The sequence below is a fragment of the Protomyctophum parallelum genome (assembly GCF_964188405.1).
Source record: "Protomyctophum parallelum genome assembly, chromosome: 3".
Classification (NCBI taxonomy): Eukaryota; Metazoa; Chordata; class Actinopteri; order Myctophiformes; family Myctophidae; genus Protomyctophum; species Protomyctophum parallelum.
The window spans coordinates 26,593,592-26,611,624 of NC_139698.1; the positions used below are offsets into that span (position 1 = coordinate 26,593,592).

The 18,033-nt window shown below is 40.8% G+C and overlaps 2 protein-coding genes across 3 annotated transcripts in view; both read left to right on the plus strand.

Annotated features, from left to right (window-relative positions):
- Positions 1-5,565: 5,565 nt before the first annotated feature.
- On the plus strand, positions 5,566-10,952 carry ing4 (inhibitor of growth family, member 4). 2 transcript variants are annotated; one of them, XM_083761681.1, is made up of 8 exons: positions 5,566-5,611; positions 6,086-6,157; positions 7,071-7,237; positions 7,612-7,726; positions 7,914-8,025; positions 8,711-8,855; positions 9,073-9,134; positions 10,154-10,952. In XM_083761681.1, exons 1-8 carry the CDS (start codon positions 5,575-5,577, stop codon positions 10,191-10,193), a joined length of 750 nt encoding a protein of 249 aa, XP_083617807.1. In that variant the 5' UTR covers positions 5,566-5,574; the 3' UTR covers positions 10,194-10,952. The 2 variants fall into 2 exon arrangements, with proteins under 2 accessions (XP_083617807.1, XP_083617808.1); XM_083761682.1 differs by having other exon boundaries at positions 5,591-5,611; positions 6,055-6,157.
- Positions 10,953-11,538: 586 nt separating this feature from the next.
- Positions 11,539-18,033, plus strand: part of ncapd2 (non-SMC condensin I complex, subunit D2) — a 32,226-nt gene continuing 25,731 nt past the window's right edge. The window contains exons 1-7 of the mRNA XM_083760672.1: positions 11,539-11,640; positions 12,239-12,358; positions 13,072-13,147; positions 13,359-13,417; positions 14,025-14,200; positions 15,617-15,762; positions 16,223-16,350. Coding sequence (XP_083616798.1) covers positions 12,241-12,358; positions 13,072-13,147; positions 13,359-13,417; positions 14,025-14,200; positions 15,617-15,762; positions 16,223-16,350 — 703 coding nt within the window. The 5' untranslated portion in view covers positions 11,539-11,640; positions 12,239-12,240. The remainder of the gene's footprint in view (positions 11,641-12,238; positions 12,359-13,071; positions 13,148-13,358; positions 13,418-14,024; positions 14,201-15,616; positions 15,763-16,222; positions 16,351-18,033) is intronic.

Consider the following 18,033-nt stretch of genomic DNA (forward strand, 5'->3'; position numbering starts at 1 on the left):
GCTAGTCATACATATACTATATACAGAATCAGTAAAAATAAAATAGCAACTTGTGCCTGATCTGCTGGGACCAGAGTACGTGGTGTGTATATGTATGACTAGCTCTCAATGATGACGTAAGAAATATGGTCATTTGTGTAATCTGGTCCCAGCAAACCAGGCACAGATTTGCTGTTTTCTTGCATAAACATCAAATGGCGGGACGGCTGTCACGGTTTTTGGCGCAAAGTAACCACAGTATACCGCTAATCAACTTACAACTATACACTCTATATAGTATATATATGTATACGTATGTCTTACGTCATCATTTAGAGCTAGTCATATGTATACTACATACATAATCAGTAAAAAAATAAAATAGCAAATTGTGCCTGATCTGCTGGGACCAGATTACGTGGTGTGTATATGTATGACTAGCTCTCAATAATGACGTAAGAAATATGGTCATTTGTGTAATCTGTCACGTTTTTTGGCGCAAAGTAACGACAGTATACCACTAATCAACTTACAACTACATACTCCATATAGTATATCAGACAGATCAGGGACAATTTGCTATTGTATAACTGCTCTCAATGATGACGTAAGTAATACAACATTATGTTTCTGGGGTGTATAAAAGTAACAAAAGTGTCAAAAAGTTAACCATAAATGTTAACGTTAGTGTAGTGTGCAAACAATTAAATACAAATCCAACTACAGATTACGGAAGTATTTTAGATCATGTATATTTTAACAAATGTGAAAGTATTATTACAGAAATTGAAGTTAGAGACACATATTACTCTGATCATGATTTAGTATTAGGCCTAATATCACTATAGTCCAACATGAAATACATTTAAAACAATTGACAATTTACAATAAGTAATACAATAATTATATTGTATAATATATTTTAATTCAATTTATATACTTTTTTTTTCATCACATATCAATGATTTATTTTTCTTTGAAAATAAAGATAGAAACTTGAACCATACTTATAACAAAATACATACATAAATGGATGCACCTGGGACGTATCCTCAGTGATGTATCCCAAGGTCATCGGGGTTTCGGGTCTCGCAACATCATACCCCTCACTCAGGTGACCCAGCCGGGAGTGATCAAGTCCCGACTTACGTCCCAGTAGCTACCCTCGATAAGTCCCATTAGGGAAAAACCAGGGCCACACAATCCATTCCTCCTGAACTACTCTGCCGGGACTGGGAGGTACCATTCTGGCACATGGAAGGACTAGGCTCTGTGGGTTGACACCTGTCCGGGCCCCTCCTACGTCTCACCAGGTCCACTCCTGCTCTCACCAGGTCAGGCCCTGTGCGTTGCACCAGACTCCCAGCACCAGGCACTTTATTCAGGAATAGTATACTTCATAATACTAGGTGTTTACATGCATAAAGTAGATAGGTAGCAAATAGTTACACCTAATAATTAGACATTTCAAACGTTCCTTCACAGAGATATTGAGATTCCACATATTTTAATTCAATTTATATACCTTTTTTTTCATCACATATCAATGATTTATTTTTCTTAAAAAAACTAAAAAGGGATCCAGAATATATCTACATCGATAAAACTGTATTTCTTATATAGATAGAAACTTGAACCATACTTAATAATACTAGGTGTTTATATGCATAAAGTAGGTAGGTAACAAATAGTTACACCTACAACGGTCAAAAGTACTTGCGCGCTCTCGCCGCTCTGCTTGTGCACTAGTTGGCCATTTATGGCCTACTAGTGTGCTTTGATTGATTGATTGAAATATTTATTAACAGTTTGTAGAATTTACAGTACATTTTAAGCACAAACTCAATACAAAGACTGTCAACTGTGAGTGGACGACCCAATTAAGCATTACACTTGTTTACAACAGGGTCCACATTGTTCAATTCATCAAAACATTTAAAGACATACAAACATTTAGAGACATACAAATAGACATTTCTATGTAGCTAAATTCATCATATGGGAAGCAAAAAAGGGAAAAGATACAATATACAGTGAGGGAAAATGGGGTGGGGGGGGTGGGGGGGATTCAGATTTTACAGAGGCCAGTTTCGAATTGCAGCCATCCGTAGGTGCCCTTTGAGAGCGGTTTTGAAGGAGTCAAGGGATTCACATGTCTTAATGACTGTTGGTAGGGCGTTCCACATTTTGGTGGCATAGGAGCGAAAAGAATTTAGTCCCTTGTTTGTGCCGAATCTGGGTTGTACATGGTTTGTTGCACTCCCTCTGGTGTTGTGGGTGTGGACTTCGTTTACATTAAGGAAGTATTTAGACAGGTACATGGGTATCTTGGTGGTGTATCGAATCTTGTGGACCAGACCCATTGCAAGATGCTGTACTCTGTCGACGACCCTAAGCCATCCCAGCCTGTCAAAGTGGGCAGGGGTGAGGTGGGTTCGGGGGGTGAGGCCAAGTAGGAGCCTGACCAGTTTGTTTTGGGAGGTCTGGAGCCTTGTTTTAAGGGCCTTTGAGGTGCTGTGGTACCAAGAGGTGGATGCATAGTCAAAGAAACCTTGTACGAGGGCTCCTGTTAAGGTCTTCAAGGTGTTTTTGCTGACCAGTGAGGAGATCCTGTAAAGGAATCTTGTTCTTTGAATGACTTTTTTGATTACGTTGGTGGCCATCTTATCACCGGAAAGATTGGCCTCCAGGATGGAACCTAGGTAGGTAATTTGATCTTTTCGTGTGATAATATTGTCACCCACTCTAACCAAGAAGCCATCTGCCTTGCTGAGATTACTATTTGATCCGAAGAGGATGGATTCAGTTTTTCCCAGGTGTAAGGATAGTTTGTTATCAGCGAGCCAGGTGCAGATTCTACCGAGTTCAGAGCTGAGGGTCTTTTCAACCTGCAGTTTGTTCCTGTCCGAGACCAGCAGTGCTGAGTCATCTGCGAACAGGAACAAGTTGCAGTCACAAGCAGAAGTCATGTCATTAACATATATTAGGAACAGTAAAGGCCCTAGTATGCTTCCTTGTGGGACGCCACAGCTCACTGGGAGGGGAGGGGACAGTGTTCCGTTCACCTCCACCATCTGTTCTCTCCCCTCCAGGTAGGATTGCATCCAGCTCACTGATGTGCTATCAAAACCAATAGCTTTAAGCTTGTTAACCAGTATGGAGTGGTTCACGGTGTCAAAAGCCTTTTGGAGGTCCAGCATGACCATGCCGCAGTATTTTCCAGCGTCCACCTCGTGTTTGATGTGGTCGCTCAAATAGAGGAGGCATGTGTCAGTGGAGTGGGATGTTCTGAAGCCAGATTGGAACTCGTACAGCAATTTATTAGTGGCAAGATACTTTTCAACCTGTTCATAGACTATTTTTTCCATCACTTTCGAGATGGAGCTTAGAATAGAAATAGGTCGGTAGTTGCCGGGTTCTAATTTACTCCCTTTTTTGTACAAGGGGGTTACTTTGGCCAGTTTAAAATCTTGGGGGACCTGTCCCTGTTTGATGGAGAGGTTAACTATGTGGGTGATGACTGGAGCTATGGAAAAGGCTGAGTCTCTGAGAAATTTGGAGGGGATATTGTCATGGCCAGTGGCCTTGTGGGGTTGGAGGGCACTCAGTTTTTTAAGTACCTCCTCGGTTGTTACCATTGCCATTTTGAAATCATCTTTACAAACACCAAGGTTTTTGTAGAAGGCTTTGATGTGCTCTACACCAAAACGCCCAGAGTGGGAGGGCAGTTTGCTAACCAGCTTTGTTGCAATGTTTGTAAAGAAGATGTTCAGGTGGTTGGCTACATCAAGCTTGTCAGTGATGAGGGTGTTATTCGATTTGATGTTTATGTTAGTAAACCTGGTTTTTAGTTTCTGACCACAGCCTAGTTGGTTGTTTAGTAACTTCCAGAGTTCCCGAGGATTGTTTTTGATTTCCTCGGCTTTATCATTGATAAAGTTACATTTGGCAGATTTGGTCATGGCAATTACACCGTTTCTTAGCTTGTTACACTGGGTTTTTAGGTTGCACAGTTTGGTTTGGAGATTACTGTCGAAGCGCTTGGCTAGCATGGACTTGCATTTAAGAAGTTCAGAGCATTTGTTGTCTCTGGCTTTCATTGCAGTCAGAATGTCCGAATTCATCCATGGCTCCGAGCGGGTTTTGACCCTGATGGTTCTCAAAGGAGCCATGATGTTTAGTACTGATGTAAATTTGGTTTTAAAGCCAAGCCATGCTTCTTCGACTAGTGAGCTCCTGAGCACATCGGACCAATCCAGACTCTCCAGTTCAAGGTTAAAGGCCTCACTAGAGTAGGTTTTGAGGTCCCTAGATATGACTGTTTTGTGACAGTCATACTTTAGTTTTTGTATTTTGCGGGTACAGAAAATCATAAAATGATCACTGAGCCCACATACAATAACCCCTTTCTTGGAGATTCTGGATTTGTCCGAGGTCAGAATGAGATCAATGACAGTTTGAGTAGAATCACACACTCTTGTGGGTTGGGTAATTAGCTGACTGACACCGTGCAGATCACAAAAACGACTAAATGACTTAAACACAGGTGCTTCCTTACGAAGCATATCCGTATTGTAGTCGCCAATCAGGATTTTCTCTACACAATCCTCCCCAGCCAAGCACCCCTCAAGTATATCATAGAAACCATTCTGATCGGGCGGTCTATAGACGGTGCCAACTAATACTGATTTAGCATTTTTGAAAATTAATTCAACCCACACAGTTTCAATTTCATCATGCTGTAAGTCAGTACGAGTAACATATTCAGTGTCTTTGTGAATATACATGCACACGCCACCACCATGCCTGTTTCTGTCGTTCCTAATGATAGTATAGTGTTCTATTTCTATCTCTGGATCCTTGGTGGATTGGTCCAGCTTTGTCTCAGAGAAACACAGGATATTTGCCTTACCGTTTTGAAAGAGATGCCTGATTTCAGCCAGTTTAGGGCTGAGGCTATTTACATTCAAATGGAACAGGTGAAGGCCTTTGGTTGCGACGATTGTGTTAATTTCGTCGGTGATGAAGTAGTCTGAGGTGTGACTGGGGATGGGCGGTGGAATGTCCGTGGCTGAAGTGTGAGTGGGGAGGGGCGGTGGAATGTGGGGGGGGGCGCCGTTGAACCTGGTAATGCCTGTAGTCAGATCCATCCTTATGGTGGCAACAAGCAAGTATGCACTCGACAGAGTGCAGTTCTAGTTTACACTGTAAACAAGTGAAAATGTAAGTATGTATATACCGGTAGATATATACTATCTAAATATAGAGCTTTTACAGTTGTATAAACAATACATTATACTTTGACACTTACACTATATCTTAAGTCTTGGACTGAACTACACAAACCTTAATGCAACTTGCATAAAAATCCCAAAAAACAATCATTGTATTTAGAGTTGATTTCCCTGTCAAACTATAGATATGTAGTATGTAGGGATGTGTGCAGTGCTTGTGTTTGTATGGTTTGTGCGCGCACACTCGCACACGTGTGTATGTGCGCCGCGCGCATTTGTGTAGCACCGCCCCCCCCTCGTGTGATTGCCAATCGGAACGCTCCTTTCTGGACCGGAAGTTTTGTTGTTTACATTTTCCAAGATGGCGGCGGGAATGTATTTGGAGCATTATTTGGACAGTAAGAAATGTGTATTTATTATCTTGTTATTGGGTAAAATGAAGCATACAGTAATCGCACGTCATTTATTTAATGCATAGATGTATTGGTGATTAACTCGCGCAATCAGCAGTAACGCTCTGACGTGTAGTAGCTTGTAGTCATCGCTTTCGGGGGTCGGCCTATTTACTGGAAGAATGCATTACTGTAAAGCCGTCTTCAGTAAATAGACCGACACATGAAAACCGTTGAGTTCTCCATCGCACAGCACAGAGCATCAATTTAACTGAATGATATTTCTCATAGCCCTTTCCCTTTTTGTTTCTTTCTAAACCGGAATTTGTCATGTGTGTTCTCTTAAAACAGCAATTCACATTTTCAATTGCTTATTATGTTCAACATAAAACGGCAGTGCCTTGCTACAACGGGGCAACTTGGGTGTAATTTTACAGTTGTTTTCCCAGACAAACTGAACGACTTCTTTCACTTCACCAGGCATAGAAAATCTGCCGTTCGAACTCCAGAGAAACTTTAATTTGATGAGGGACCTAGATCAACGCACAGAAGGTGAGAAGAACAATAGAATAGTGAAAATGAAAGTTCAACTGGCAGTCTGAACTCACAATCCACTTGACAGACCACAACCTCAACATACCATTCAAATATGTGCCTTCATATTACTTGATTTTTTACTTTGATTGTCTTCAAATATTTCATATTATTATTTCATATTAATAATTATAGTGTCAATAGATAGAGAGTGAGTTTACAACATGGCCTATGTATTCCACATGTTATGTATCTAGTAAAGTTAATGGTGTAATATGCCATTCATAAGCGTTTTCATACCCCCTGGCCTATCAGGTATGTTACAGAAAGGGGGAAAGTGTAGCAGGCCACTAAAATGCACTTTCCTAATCTGTCATTAGAGGTACAATTTAGGCATTTAGCAGAAGTTTACAGTAAGCAAGGACAACACAGGGTAAGAAGCTATCATCTGTCTAAGTACAATATCCCCCCAAATATTCTGTACATTGAAACTATAAACTCTATAGGATGCCAGGTCAATAATGACCTGGCATCTGTCTACATAACATGCTATCTAAATTACCGTTATAGCCTTTGCATAAGCCTGCAAGGTCGTCAAGGCTAGGGAAAGTGCTACTTATTGTCCATAGCAGAGTTTAATCATAATATGTGTGTCAACATAACTTTGAATAGCACATGTACAAGCTTCAACCAAGTGTATATAGGGCTTAACTCACTAAAACCGGGAAAACATCTGTCATTTTAGCTTTAGATGGTGGTCCTTGCCAAATACATATAATTTTGGTGGCCCCGGAGTGCTTGACATGAAAACGTTTGATAATAGAAAACTGTATTTAGAAGACATTTGTAGAATCGATCGACCTAAGGTCTTAATGTCATGCGGTCTTCAAGTGGCTAAGTGCTGATAGGTTTCTGCATTTCTGTCCTGCAGATTTGAAGAGCCAGATAGACTCCCTGGCTAAAGAGTACACATCCAATGCTCGGACTCTCTCCTCTGAGCAGAAACTCTCCATACTCAGACAGATTCAGCAGTCGTACAGCAAATGCAAGGAGTTTGGAGATGATAAAGTACAATTGGCCATGCAGACCTACGAAATGGTTAGTACTACTACTGCCTATGCCCTATATAGTATCCATCATACTACATTATGTAACTGCTGGGCAATGTAACACATGCCATTGCTTGATAATTAATCATATTAAAATGTCCTACATTGAGATGTTTTATTTTCGGTATATTTCAACAATATCAGACAATTAATAAAAAAAATATCAAATCAGATGAAATTTCAGGAACATGTAACATTAATGGGGTAATGTCTATGTTCCCTCAGCCCTATGTTCCTTCAGTTTAGGATAAGGCTTGAGATTAGTGTTAAGTTTTGAGGGAACATAGGACTGAGGCCTGAGGGAACATAGGTATGCGCGTCATAGGTACGCTCTCTTGATTGATTGATTAACCTTTTCTGCAGGTCGACAAGCACATTAGGCGTCTGGACACAGACCTCGCCCGGTTTGAGGCTGACCTGAAGGAGAAGCAGATTGAGAGCACAGACTATGATTCCACCTCCAGTAAGGGAAAGAAAAGTATGTTAAAAAAAAAAAGGAAAACATACGGCATGTGTCCATTGTATTTGCTTGACGTCTTTGTTTTCCAGTGAGGGCTGATATGTAGTAGATTGAGATTGGTTTCTTATCTCTTTTCTCCCCCTATTATGTATAATGCAACATTTCATCATATCATAAAATATATATTGCATTTTTATAATGTAAGGTGACTCCAGGCAGAAGGAGAAGAAGGTGGCTAAAACCAGGTCTAAAGTGAAGAGTTCAGATGAAGACGGAAGTCCCAAAAGCACACAGAAGAAAGTCAAACTCCTTCAACCGTGAGTTTGCCATGATTCTGCATCATCATGATTGTTGACTAACTTGTGTTCACACCGGCATCATTTGGTGGCACTGATATAGTCAATATGAGGGATTGTAGAAGATAATCACAAGATTATTGTCTAGCTCATACATGGGCAACTGGCGGCCCGGGGGCCACATGCGGCCCTCACCATCACGTAATGCGGCCCTCAGGTTAATATCTGAACATTGATTATATTATTGATTTCAGCTAATTACTAGTATTAACATGTTATTGTCTTATTTTTTTATGTCCAATGTATTTGTATTTAATTCATAAAGTTAACATAACTAACTAAATGCATTTGAAATTCAATAAAAAAATTACTTCAGGATTTCAATTAATAATTGGCAACAAAAAAATATATAAATATATAAATATTTTTGCTATGACATTAATATGCAATGTGGCCCTCTGCAGTGAGTGTGGAAATATTCTGGCTCTCTCCATCGTCAAAGTGCCCACCCCTGGTCTAGCTACTAATTGCTTTTAACTATTTTTAGGTTTTTACTTTTTACTGTAGGTTGCATGTAACACAAGTGATGATGGAAAGCATTCATTCTGTGATTGTTTTTAGTCGCTCTTGATAATGCTTGAAAATGTATCCCGTTAAAAAAAATCGCATTTAATCGCACCTTTTTTTTTCTCCCTTCTGTTCTCAGAGGAGAGTTCAACACCCCTGCTGCCAACTTTGGGAATGTGCACCCATCTGACGTTCTGGACATGCCGGTGGACCCCAACGAGCCCACCTACTGTCTGTGTCACCAGGTCTCCTATGGCGAGATGATAGGCTGTGACAACACTGATGTAAGTTCCACTGTTTGCATAATGTCCATGTGAACGGACAACGAGAGAAATACAGGACAAAGATACACTTTTTGTGGTGTAATATAAGTCATGTGTTTTGTTTAGTCATATGACTACATTGACACATGTTTACAGTTTATGTAGCAAGTGGACATAATAAAATGTTTGATGCTATTCAGAGCATTCATCTAATGTTTAGCTGTTGTCATTTCTTCAGTGTTCAATCGAGTGGTTCCATTTTGCTTGTGTGGGCCTGACAACCAAACCAAGAGGCAAATGGTAAGATGAGCACACTGCAACACTTACTGTAACACACCAGCTTAACACATTACCTCCCGTTACACTACGCGGGATCGTGAGACCAGTGCCAGTCAAATGGTCTACCGACACTGCCGGCCTTACCAGAGTTTCCTCCGAGGTGGAAGATACATGCTGGATAGTCTGCCGAGAGGTTACTCCGTGGTGAGAAATAAATAAATAATACAACAAGTACGATATAATAAAAGAGAATGACAGCTTGGCACACGCGACAGTAACTTTTATTTTTATAGAAACTAATATTGTTTATGCCGTTGGCCTGTATTTGTATTTGTATACATGTGTAAACTTGAAACATTATTGTACTGTAAAAAGTATTTTTCCTTGATCTTTATCTTTTTTAGTATAAGTATTAGTTTACTATAATTAGATTAATACACGATAATCAACACTAACACTTTCATTTAGAACACAGCCAAATCAAATCATAGTACATAAGTGCTCAATAAATTATTCAATCAAAGCAAACGGCACAAACAATATTAGTTTGCCTCTTCTACAATAATGTAAGTTACAAGTTACTTTCGCGTGTTGCCATTCTCTTGTACGTATTATTTCCCACCACAGCGTACCCTTGCATCTCGGAGGACAGGCAAGACGGGCAGTGTCGGTAGGCCAATCAGAGGCAGGTGGGGATGAAGCATGAGCAGTCATTGGGAGCACTGACTGCTCATGTAATACTTTAAAGTATTTTGCTGCGCGTCCGAAACACGGAGCAAACATGCAGTACATGCCCCATAAACGTGGTGCATGGCCCAATAAAATTGCTTTGCAAAGCTTTTTTGCGAAGCATTTCTTATTGTTTTTGGCCAATGTTTGACCACTATTATAGTATAGTTTGTTTATTACTTTTGACACATTGTGATTCATGATTTTCTTTCTTCTGTAGGTCATAAAGGTCATAATAAAGGTTATTGCTGCAGTAAAAAAGTAGTTCTGTAATTAACCTGCCTGTTGAATTTCCATTTGATTCCATGCAGGTATTGTCCACGTTGCTCTCAAGACAGAAAGAGGAAATAAAGTCACCTGGATACGTGAAACTAAAATGGATGGTCACCAATCGGAATCGGGAGTAAAGAAAATAGTATTTTCTACATTAGTTACTAGTAATTTGTTTTTTTTCATCTTCCTTAACATTTGGTGCTTTTTATTTTGGTTTACATTTTTGATTGCATTGCTTTGATGTAATGTGTGAAGGAGACAGACGGTTACTAATGTATTTAAATATTGATTTTTGAAATGGTTGACATTTTTGTAGTTACTTTTGGTGCTCTCGTCGTGTGAGGTTATCTTTTTTTATTTGATGTTTTATTTTACATTTCATTTTACAAGTGAACAATAAACACTACAATTCCCCTAATGGTTTGACGGTTCTAGCATCCATAATACTGTATACTGCATTAATATAGCCTACAAGACTACAAAGTTTGGGATAATTTACTTGACAGCGTTTCAGGTCAAATACCCCATTTGACCCTGGATAATTTAACGCTTTATTAGGTAGTTATGTTCATGTGCTTTAATCTTAGAACAATAGCTTTTATTTTCAAAGTATAACAAAGCAGAGTGAAAGGCTATGAATTTCATCAGTATTGACTCATCTGTGGTAGTAGATTGACACATAATCACATATTTCATTTTAGATTTTAATTTGATGGATATATACAGAGCAAGCTGTTTCTTGAGCAAAAAAAAAAGCAATTTCTGTAGCTGAAACATTGGTACAACTGAGATGGGATGGATGATTGTGTTTTCCATTATTTCAATACAGCTACTACCTCAAAATCGTGCCTGTTGTCCTTTGTAACTTTGCTTCTATATTATATTGGGCTTTATTGAAGAACGGGAGAAATAGTATGTTGCTGACATCAAGGAGGGCCCTAGAATGGCTTTGATATTACGTACATTTCATGTATTCCAGATACACAGCCATAGTAGACTAGACTACTGTAGTTGCGAACGCAGTGAGCCACTTACTATGACAGCAAGGGCTGAATGTCTGTGTATGTGTGTCTGTCCCGCTGTTGCACCACCCGCCCGCCACCAGAGGGCGCAGCTGTAGCACACACACACACACACACACACACACAGGGCGCAGCTGTAACACACACACACACACACACACACACACAACCACACACACACACGAGCTGCGTTCGCTTCCCGCGTTTGCGCGTCTTACTTGTTGTAGTGGGTAGACAGTGTCAGATTCAGAGTTATGTTCACAATTCACCAGTGGATGTCGCTCTATTTCCAAGAGAGTATGAGGGTTTGGGTTGCTGTGATTGGTCATCTAAAGGCCATGGGTGGGTCCAATACGTTGCACTTCCTGGGCGCGCTTTCAAAAGTGGAACTTGTCTCTCAGTTTGAAATTGTTTGCGGTAGACTGGGTATCACAACAGCGCAGAAGACTTGTTGTCCACCTTCCCATTCAACTTATTGCGGTCATTCGGACTACAAGGCGTCGGTGAGAATATATTATGTACTCTTTCCACCACTAATTACATGTTATATGTATCATATCGTTCATTCAAACCATATTCTGCTCGTGTTAGCTTATTAGCTCTCGTCCGCTATGCTACTACCATTATAGCTACTACTACCATGATAACACGATGTTTATTGTCTACTAGTACACAAGATGATAATGTTTGCTTGTCCGCACTGCAGCAAACATAATTTTAAACAAGTGCTGCCTGACATGCTGTCGTGTGATTACTACGTTTATGTTAGTACTATGTTACTATGGTATTTACCGCAATTAAGCTCGTTATTTATACATACCGTCCGTCATAGCCCAAACATTTAGATTCTCGTAGAGGTTTTTTTCGATTCTGACGAATCTCTCTACGTAGAGAGATTCGTCAGAATCGAAAAAACCCTCTACGAGAATCTAAATGTTTGGGCTACGTCCGTCAGTCGTCAGCGGTAGAAATAAGAAGTAATTGAAATGTAACTGTTTATCTTCACCTTGTTGCATTTGTTGTGCTTGAAAATCTACTTACTCAGCCTTTGTCTAATTAATATTCATCCTCTTAATAATATAACAATTTAATATAATTCAGGGATGTCTCAGGACTTCTTCGTGCCAGTGACCGTGGGTGACCTGGTCAAGTCTGGTGGCATCAACCAGTATGTTGTCCAAGATGTCCTTTCTCCCAAACAGCTGTCTCCACATCTCACCAGTGAGTAGCCTCGGTACCCAGGCTTTTATTTTCTTTCGCGTTAGTAGCAGACACCTTTTAGATGACATGTTAAACTGATGCCCAATGATGAGACCATTGGCAATTATGAGCCAGTCAGGCCTAAAGATTAGGCTCTAGCCTTGTGACTGGTGGGTAATCTTGGCAGTGTGGCGGAGTTCGGTTGCACTGCTGTAAGGGCCCACCCACAGTCAAACTTGCAACCTCCTACACCTTGTCTTTCTCCTAAAGAAATGTAGTAATGACACGTGGGTGGTTTCAGACAGTGTTTGTGTGGATAATGTGTGTGTGTGTGTGTGTGTGTGTGTGTGTGTGTGTGTGTGTGTGTGTGTGTGTGTGTGTGTGTGTCACCTGGCAAGAAGCTCTAATCTTTATGTTGAAGGCCATTTGGTGGCTATGATCTTTATTCTTTGGTAATCTGAGGGCAGAGAGAAGTACACCTTTTTGATTACTGGGTATACTGTTTCACGTGACGATTATTATGCGTAGGCCTACATTTATTTCACAACACTGTCTATGAATGTATGAAATCATATGAGCATATGTCATGAATTGGAGGTTTTATTATTGTATTTGACCCACAATCACAATGTTCAAGAAATCTCCATCAATTCGGATCACTAGAGTTATTGGGGCTTTCACATATTTTGTGTATCATGCTTGAACGTCACATGTTCTTTATTTATCACATGCAGTTTTCAAGGCAGCGCTCAGAAGTAAGGGACCTTTGTGTATCCTGGAGCATTTTGACACAGGCTACAGTGTGCTACAGTAAGTACTATGTCAATGTCCTGCACTTATTCCTGAGTGTTAATTTTAACTGAGAATGTACTCTACACATTGCAAGTGTACACGCTTCAGAAATACAAATGGGTAATTATGAATAATGGCACTTAAACTTTCACTGTGTAGTTGCCATCATCAAATCATGGCTTATGGGGATCTAGCTGCTTGATCTTTTTTTTGTGTGGTTATTTTCAAGGCATTGCCGTACAGTGGACTTAAACATCAAAGAGGACACTCTTGAGTTACTTGTCCAAGGTAAAAAATAAAAACATTCTGATGTGATCATAGAATTAGATTGAAGTGTAATTGTATAATATACGTTGATTGTGTATATATTGTTGCATGTAAGTGAACAATTGTAAAATCATTAATGCTTAGGATATCCAGCCTTCAGTATAAATCTAACGGTGCCATACTTTGTCTTCCATATAAGTCTGTCTACATGCTTTGTTTACCAACCAACAAAAAGGGCTTAAGCATAACTATCATTGTCCATGGCATGTGGTTGTATTTACTGTTTTGTTTATTCCATTTCCAACTTAAAGTTCAATGAGTATCTTCTAATATTTAGTCTCATCACTCTAGACCTCTTTCAGGTGTGAGGTGGTGTCATACCTTCATTAACGATGATTGGTCACCTGGTCTTGTTGTTTCCTCTCTTTAAAAAGGGACTGGAGCAAACACAGTTTAGATTCATACCAATGGAGTGTGGATAGCCGAAAACCTTTGTTGGCTTTCATGGACAAATTAAAACAAGAAATGGGCTTTTATTTCTGATTCACTCTCCTTGTTTTGATTTATTGAACCATTTATTTGGATAAAATCATGAATGCACCATCTGCTCAATCCTCTCTCCCTTCAGTGGTCAGTGGCCTCTCGGTATCCCTGCCGTCGCTTCTGGCCTCCACTACCTTCTCAGGTCCAGACCGCAAGGCACACCTGAATGCAGTTAAAATGAGCGTGTTCCTGCTCTGTAAACTCACAGAGAGCCTGGAGAGTGACTCCCACAGACAGTCCGTTGTCACAGTTACTGGCAAGGTATTTGAATTTTTACAGAGAAACATGTTTTCAATACAATTAATTTATAGGGTCAAGTGGTGATCATGACATGTTAAACTGATGCCCAATGATGAGACCATTGGCAATTATGAGCCAGTCAGGCCTAAAGATTAGGCTCCAGCCTTGTGACTGGTGGGTAATCTTGGCAGTGTGGCGGAGTTCGGTTGCACTGCTGTAAGGGCCCACCCACAGTCAAACTTGCAACCTCCTACACCTTGTCTTTCTCCTAAAGAAATGTAGAAATTACACGTGGGATGTTGCAGACAGTGTTTGTGTGTGGATAATATGTTTTGTGTGTGTGTATGTGTCACCTGGCAAGAAGCTCTAATCTTTGTGTTGAAGGCCATTTGATGGCTATGATCTTTAATTCTTTGGTAATCTGAGGGCATCAGTTTGGTGTTTCTAGTGTTTTTCTCAGGACTTTGCTGAACCCATCAGACTCAGAGTGAGCAGTTGCAGTGATTCGATGTATTTTTAGTGGACCAGCAATGTCCCTATGTCCATCCCTATGTTTAGAGTACCAACAGGGGGTTGCACCACTCACTTCAGTTTTTTTTTTTCAAGCTGGGGGCATTTTCTAATTAATTTCTGTCTATGGGAAATTCTCTTCCGGGTCTTGACAGTCCATGCTTCCAAACAGAAGACGTATCTGATTGCATTAAATGACATTAAACTCACTTTGGCACTCTATTTGCAACTCACTTTATGCATGCACATACCCTCTATTAATCACATGATAAAGTAGTACAATCGCAATTCGTAAAGCAAACGCAACATATAATTCTCATATTAATCATCTAAGTAAACCAACTGGTCATGATGAATCAAATTAACCGTTTTCTGCCTGTGTTTGAGATCTTTCCCACGGTGAAGCCAGAGCCTTAGATATAGACAGATTTACGCAAACTGCGTTCACTTCATGGGGCCAGTCCAATGGCGGCTCTCCTACATAGAGTTCTATTGATAATGTGGACAAGGACAACAGACTGGGACGAATCCTCGATCGGAAGTAGGCAGAAATGCATTGTTGGACTCGGGCAACAGCCCAGCTTTAATGAGCTTAAATCCCTTATTTTATTTTGTAGTAATGGTACAACATAAACATTAAAGAGACTTTAGTTGTTACTGTACAATACTTTTTGTACCGTACAATACCGCTTTCATGTTACACACATGCTTAAAATGGCTGTTATTTGCGCCGCCCTTGTTGAAAACATGTATTTCCAACTCCAGCTTGTCTCAGTTCAGGCTGCATGAATAGCGCTCGAGTGCTTGGTTTCTGCCCCCTCAATTTCGCAACTCTTCTATTAGATGGCTCTGGGTGAAGCCAAAAGCCCACAGTGAACTGTATTTATTCCATTTGTGACTGGTGGGGTTTCTTTGTTCTCTGTTCAGTCCGGTAAGAAGGGGAAGACTGGAGGAGACGGTCCGCAGCAGTGGGACTCTGAGAGGGAGAGGGTTCTCCAGGCTCTGATCCAGCTCCTCCAACTGGACATTCGCTCTCTCTGGAGCCTCTCCCTGGTGGAGGAGGAATTCATCAGGTACTGGGAGGACACGGCATGCTAAATCAAGTGTATTTTTTATTTATTGAATATTCATGGCTAACTGTGGATTATGCTGATACGATGGGGCTTCAGTGATTCCAACTCTTATTTTGGAGCTTTGGTATAAAAAACTGCCTGAGAAATATTAAACTTGTAGACAGTCCAAAAGTTATTCTGGCTCCTTCACCGTCAGGTTATGCAGCAGACTACTGTACTGAGGGGTGGGGGGGGGGGCAGGATCTTCCATCGCCGACTGAACTCGATTACAGAATAAGTGATTTACCTCTCTGCTCTTGATCGACTGGAGAGCCGTAGCTCTGTCTACTGTTGATGGCATTGTCGTCTTAATGGAAGATGGCATCATGGACACGGTCTTTTCATCCTAATGATGCTAACTACTACTGGGCTATTCTGTGTGTGTGTGTGTGTGTGTGTGTGTGTGTGTCCTGATCCTCAGTTGTGTGACATTCTGCTGTTACAAGCTGATGGAGAACCCCACCATCAGCCATGTGAAGATGAAGCCCACCAGAGATGCAATTATCCACCTGCTGGGAGTGCTCATCAAGAGATATAATCACCTCTTGGGTTAGTGTGCCTTCACTCTTTCACATATGCAGCTAAAACTTGAGGTATTTTCAGCACACAAACTCGCCCAGAGGTTGAAAAGTGCTTCTGGAGATGGAGAACCATACTATGTGGAGATATACTGTAGTGTGGTTGTGTCTTTTCCCTAGCACTTACACTATCATGCATCCTTGATCTACTAGACCAGAGGGTCAAGTGGTTAACTTAACTCCTTGAATACTGAGAACGAGAAACGTACCTTTGCACAGGAAGCCTTGCCTGAGATTTGAATTATTGTTGTTTATCCAGAAAATGATAATGTTTTATAGCATGCTGATAAAACGGTGATTGAAGCGTTACTAGGCCTCAGTAACTTCCCCTCTCTATCCTATACGGGTGCCCGCAGAAAAACAAAGAGGGCCTCATGTTGCAAAATGGTCTGGCACTTTCTACGGTAGAGCTCTGCCTCCCGTTGGCGGCCAAGGAGTTGATGTAAAAAAGTCACTGACTCTGTCATATTATATCGGTTTGCAGCAATTCCAAAGTAACAAAATAATTCCACAGAAATGTAATTTACTAGGTGGGTAGTGTGTGTGTGATTAACAATCATTCCAGCTTTTGTTGTCCTCTCAGGCTATGGGAAAACGTCCTCCCAGTCTATGGTATTTGGTGAGTCTGGGGAGAGTCTCCCGATTGGCTTAAAGGATAGCCAATGTTCAAAAAGTGTTGAGAAATGTGTGCGCTACCTGATACATGATTAGCTCTGCAAGCTGATGACTAAAGTTCCCTATGACAAAAAGATTTGGCAGCCCCAATAATGCTATAGTGGAACTGCCTTCAGTCTGCTCTGATGCTGCTGTCTCTCTGCAGTACTTTCATCCGACGGAGCATTGGTCCGAACGACAACCTACCTCCTCCCTCACCCTAACCTCCCCCGGGGCAGACACCTAAACCTAACCGCAACACTCTCCCGACCCGAAGGAGCAATGCTCTGTCGGATGATAGTATGCCTCCCGTCTCTCACTCTTAACAAAACAAAATGCGTGCACAACACCTCTACTAGTCCGGCAGCCGACAGTCTTCTTTTGTTTAAAGCGGGAAATTTGGTATAGTCTTTTATTGGCCTAAGATATTGTCTATATACATACATACATTCATGAATCCACTTGCTGACCGTACCATTAACCTATAATCCTATGGCTGGCAAAAATGTCAAATTTTCCTTTTGCTTTAAGTAGTGCGACATGTCAAACTAGGGGTTTTTCATGATTCTGAATCCATTCCAAGCATTAGTTTTGCACAAAATACACTACTTGGGCTAAAAGCAGCCATAGCAACTTGCCCAAAATGTGCTGACCTCATCACATTTGTCATGATGACTGTCTATAGACAATATTTTAGGCCAATAAAAAAAAGACTATACCAAATTTCCCACCTGTCTACCTCGGCTGCCGGACTATACCTATATGCACAGGTTTGGTCGCATACCCGAAAATGGGCTATTGTCGGGCAGAAATGTATAGTAGTGATAACCATTTTAGTTATGATGCAGAGCTACCAACCTGCACACATTTTGTGTACCAACCACGCAATTCTAGGTGTCTATACGCCTAGAATTGCGTGGTTGGTACACAAAATGTGTGCAGGTTGGCAGCTCTGATGATGGGGCGTGAGGTGATTATGACCAAGGAATCATTTTAACAT

Excerpts from the sequence above, each read along its gene's own strand:
- ing4 (XM_083761681.1), top strand. The coding sequence starts at position 5,575 with ATGGCGGCGGGAATGTATTTGGAGCATTATTTGGACA. Across the intron at positions 6,158-7,070 it reads CCTAGATCAACGCACAGAAG|ATTTGAAGAGCCAGATAGAC; the intron begins GTGAGAAGAACA and ends TCTGTCCTGCAG. Across the intron at positions 9,135-10,153 it reads ACCAAACCAAGAGGCAAATG|GTATTGTCCACGTTGCTCTC; the intron begins GTAAGATGAGCA and ends GATTCCATGCAG.